This window comes from Octodon degus, unplaced genomic scaffold (genome assembly GCF_000260255.1).
Source record: "Octodon degus isolate 3935 unplaced genomic scaffold, OctDeg1.0 scaffold00191, whole genome shotgun sequence".
NCBI classification, from domain to species: Eukaryota; Metazoa; Chordata; class Mammalia; order Rodentia; family Octodontidae; genus Octodon; species Octodon degus.
The window spans coordinates 1,255,959-1,260,985 of NW_004524767.1; the positions used below are offsets into that span (position 1 = coordinate 1,255,959).

The 5,027-nt window shown below is 35.4% G+C and overlaps 1 protein-coding gene across 2 annotated transcripts in view; it reads left to right on the top strand.

Annotated features, from left to right (window-relative positions):
- Positions 1 to 5,027, top strand: part of Cenpc (centromere protein C) — a 65,065-nt gene that overhangs the window by 48,006 nt on the left and 12,032 nt on the right. For both annotated transcript variants that reach the window (XM_023704195.1, XM_023704196.1), the window contains 3 exons: positions 18 to 77; positions 3,696 to 3,800; positions 4,908 to 5,027. In XM_023704195.1, the coding sequence (XP_023559963.1) occupies positions 18 to 77; positions 3,696 to 3,800; positions 4,908 to 5,027 (285 nt within the window). The remainder of the gene's footprint in view (positions 1 to 17; positions 78 to 3,695; positions 3,801 to 4,907) is intronic.

Consider the following 5,027-nt stretch of genomic DNA (forward strand, 5'->3'; position numbering starts at 1 on the left):
TCTTTTGCATTTCACAGACAACTCAAGAATGAAAGGATCCAAAGTGGCACCAGGGAATAATGTGCATTACAAAATAGGTAAATAATTAATTTATGGTTTTTCTTTCTTTATTGTAATATTTCCATTGAAGCAAATGCTAGTAAATCTGTTTTTAAATTTAACTAACTTTTTTTCAGTAGAAGAAATAGCATTTGAATTAATTGACAAGTGAATTAAAATTATTTATGTAAAATTGCATACTCAGTTCTTAGGAATTTCACAGTAAATTTAATTTCACACCAAGTCAGTTTGTGGCCTATTATAGTACTTTTACTATATACCATGGTCTAGATCTGTCTTAAGCAAAGATGTTAAGGTAAAGAATTACCTTAAAACAGAACTGCTAGATGTTTGTACATCGTTTTCCATCTTCATCCAGGTCCTCAACAGAGCTATAGATATCTAGAATGATAGGCAAAACTGTAAGCAGTGGAGCCCATGAAAAGATTCATATGAGGGTTAAAAATCTGTAGTTCATAAGTGCCTGCTTAGGCAAGCACAGGAGTCGGGTTTGATGTGGTGAGCCCGGGTGCGCTGAGCTAGGGACCGAGTCTGGGTATGGTGGTGCACACCTGTAATCCCAGTGCTGGAGAGGCTGAAAACAGGAGGATCACTGTCCAAGCTGTGTAGTGAAACCCTGCACAAAATACAACAACAAAAAACATCTCTGTAGTTCATCAAAAGATACTTGCCAGATTTCAAGGAAGCCTTTCCACCTTTGTATGATTTTTTTTTTTTTTTTCTTTTCTATTTAGGACAGGGTCTACAGGGTCTCACTACGTAGATTGGACTCATAGTGATCAGTGATCCTCCTGTTTTCAGCCTCCCAAGCACTGGGATTATAGGCCTGCACCACCATGCCCAGTCGCAATCGCTGTCACAGTGCGCCCTGGGGGCAGGGGTGGGGCTGGCACATCATGCCAGGGATTGAACCCTGGCCTCTGCACTCTGCCTAAGCAGGTACTTTAGTCAGCTGAGCTATCTTGTTTTTTGTTTGTTTGTTTGTTTGTTTGTTTTGGTACCAGGGATAAAACTCAGAACCTCATACTTGTAAGGCAGGCATTTACGTTACTGAGCTATCTCCCCAGCCCCCGCTGAGCTATCTGGCTGGCCCTTTTTGTGTGATCTTGAAGTTTTTTTCTATATCATCTAGAAATTTTTGTAGAACAGTGTAAGCACAGAAGTGATACCATTACCATTGTCTTAGTCTCTTGATTAGAATGAAGTTGAGTGCTACCTGCACTCTGTGAGGGGCTCACGTAAGGGCATTGCTCATTACTTCAGGGTGTATCTACCACATACTGCTAGTGTGTTTACAACTTTGTAAGTGCTTATTAAGTAAGGATTTCTGTAATAATACCTTGGAATCTATAGAGTACTTAAAATTTGGTATGGAGGAGAAAAGTAGGTGGGTATGGGGGGTAATGTAGGTGGTCTAAGTGCAGAAGAAGGAGAGTGGCTCAAAAAAGGCTTCTGTGTTTGTGTGCATGTGCAGGTGGTTCAATCTATGACCTTGCACATGCTGGCAGATGCTCCTAACACTGGGCTGCATCCCCATCCTCAGGGCTATCACTTTGACATAATCATAGAGAAGTGAGAGTTTAGCTTTTGAGTGTCAGGAGTAGAAAAGTATCCAATTGCAGAATGAAATAACAGAATAAATCTTTGAAATGACCAAGAAGAGACTGGAGAACAAGTGGTCATTCAACCAGTGTAAGTGAAGAGAAAGAAATCTCCCAGTTGTAAAATAATAAATACAGAAAGATAAAATTAAGGGTAGCTTGTTATACTCAGTAAATGTGAATGAACTAAATTCCTCTAATAAGTTAGAGACTTTGTTACAAAATATAAATTAGTCTGTGTTTTTTAAAAAAAACTTAAGAATTGGGTGGGCTAATGTACACTCCAGAAAGTACAGTTTTAATATTAGCTCTGTAGAATAAAATTTAAGATTAAAGTTGATGAACTTGGTAATGATGGACATAAATAAGTGAGAAATTGATGAAGAAGATAGAAAAATTGTTGCATAGGTCTTGCTTTATCTTGGTCTTAACCATCCAGCAGAAAAGTATAAAAATGAATTATAAGAAGTAAAGCCATGGTGTTATGTTGAGCTGTAGGAGACTCAGGTCAACAACTTCTGACATTGCCAGTAAAGTGGAAGACTCAATACTATTATGGACTACTAGACTCTTTTTTTTTTTTTAATTTTATTTTTTTACCTGTGTGTGTGTGTGTCTGTGTGGCCAGCTCAGCCCACCAGGGGGCAGGGCTGGCTGGCATGTGGTGCTGGGGGATTGAACCGCAGTCCCTGTGCTTTGCTAAGCTTGTTCTAAGTAGGTGCTTTAGACCACTGAGCCATCTCACCAGCCCCAACTACTGAACTCTTTTAGAATATTTTGCTGAGTTAACGCACGTATAATATTCAAATAACAGAACTAAACAAAAAAGGGGATACAGATGAATGTCCATTTTGTGTCTGTGTATTCAAAATGGTTAGGATAGTTATATAGATACATTCTCTTAATGAATAGAGGGATTGTTCTAATAATGTTTGTAAGTAGGATATCATGTCCGCATCTTGTATAGCAATTAACCACTAGGAAGAATGTATACAATGTGTTAATTATTGAAACTGTCCTACCAATTTGGTTTGAAGCTGTCTCATTGCTATTTGTTTCTCAATAAAATTATGGGGAAAAAAAAGAAAAATTGTACTCCTGTGCACCAAACAACTTGGCAATTAACATTCATAAAAAAGAGAGCAAGGAAAGAAAAAAAAAAGAATGAATAGAAAAAGTGTTTTTTTTTATTAAGTCATACAATTAGAAGAGATTTTAATAAACTTTTCATATTGGATAACACAAACAATAGGTAAGATCACAGGAATTTGATAATACAGCTAACAAAATATTTAATAGATGGAATTTAGCATTGTTCATATGAGTGTACTTCTGACATTGTCAGCCTGGGTATCATCAAATTTCATGTATTTCCCAGTCTATTTTTTTTGACTTTTTTTTATATTAATTTTATTGAGAAAGAAGTAGCAATGAGACAGTTTCAAAACAGATTAGTAGGACAGTTACAATAATTAATACATTGCATATTGTCTTTGTAGTAGCTATTCATAGTACAAGATGCAGACGTAATATCTTGTCTAAACGCTATTCATTCAAAACTTTCTTCTCATTGAACTAAGAGAAAGTAGCTATATATCTATGCTATTTTGTATATACATATGTATGTATTTTTTTTCTCTACAAGATGGTCCTTCATTTATATTCCCCTTTTTGTTTACTTTTGTCAAAGATGGATATTCTATTGCCATTCATATATTGTAGATGCATGAATTCAGCAAAGTAATCCAATATAGTCCAGTAATCTATAAAGTAGTGGGTTATCTACATGACTGGCAGTGTCAGAAGTTGTTGACTTAAGCATTTTACAGCTCAGCATATTAATATTATTTGCCAGTCTAGAAGCCTAAATTTTCCTTTTTTTTAAATTGTTAACACAATTTTTTTCTAGTTTTTTTGTCTAGAATTATTCTTGTTCTAAAAGGTAATTCGTGTTCTGAAAGTATCTTTCCGCTGCAAAGTCTTATCCAACTAAACATTTATATGTGTACATTTTCATTTGACATCTTTTTACAGTGCTACCCTCCAGGACACCAGGTGTTCGCAGGACTAAGAGAATACGTTCAAAACCTTTGGAATACTGGCGAGGGGAGAGAGTAGATTATAAAGAAGCAGCATCAGGTAAAATCTTATTTACACTATAATGTCTGTTAGTTGTAAAACAGTGATTGTTATAACATATGTGTTTACCATCTGGCAGGCACTGTCTTACACATTTACATATACTCTTTCATTTAGTCATTCCCCCCGTGTGATAAAAATATATTCAAATCAGTTTTGATTGCTATAGAGATACTGATTTTCCTGCTGCCCTGTTTGGTAGCTGTTTGACTGTTGGTAGATACGGTTTTGTGTTGTTATTTTGATATCATGTGACAGTGCTTCTGATTGGATAAAGTGATGATTAGCTTAGAACATGTGAAACTTATTCTTTTTTTTTTTTTTTTTTTTTTTTGGAACCGGGGATTGAACTCAGGCCCTTGGCTTGCCAGGGAAGCGCTTATTCCACTGAGCTATCTCCCCGGCCCCTTGAAACTTATTCTTAATCATTTTTCTCTTTTATTTTTTTATCAAAATTTTTCTCATATTTTCCTATAGAACAATAGAGGATAAGCAAGGAAGGAAGTAGTATTCTCTTAGTCATTTTCTGCCTTTGATAGACATAGCTAACCCAAAGGACACTCGTATCTTGCTTACACTAATAGTTTATGCCTTTGCTTTTTTTTTTTTTTTTTTTTACAGAACCGGGGATTGAACTCAGGCCCTTGTGCTTGCCAAGCAAGTACTTATTCTGCTGAGCCATTTTTCCAGCCCCACCTTTGCCTTTTTTAAAAAATAATTTTATTGAGAAACAAATAGCAATGAGACAGTTTCAAAACCGATTAGTAGGACAGTTTCAATAATTAATACATTACATATTGTTGTCTTAGTGGTTATTTATTGTACAAGATGCAGACATGATATCCTGTCTTTTTTATAAACCCTCCACTGATAACTGTTGGTTTCAAGAAAGTAATGGATCATTCTGTCATATTTCCCTCAGTTCCAGATTTAAGATGACAGAGATACAAGTAAAGTTGGTTATTATTTATGTTACTTGAATTAATAACTGTGGAATGTAACACTAATATTTTCTTTGCTACTTTGAAATTAAATGTACTTAAAGGATTTTTTTTAAGCTTTGTATGTCCCCAGGTGTATTTTATGTGTTTTGCTGTTTCATTTCAGGAGGATTTGTGATTGATGGAATACTGTCCCCAGAAACAGTAACTTCTAAAAGGAAGGCAAAAGGAAAAGTCATCAAGATAGATACTAGGAAAAAGATCTGTCTTGATAACATTGAAAGAA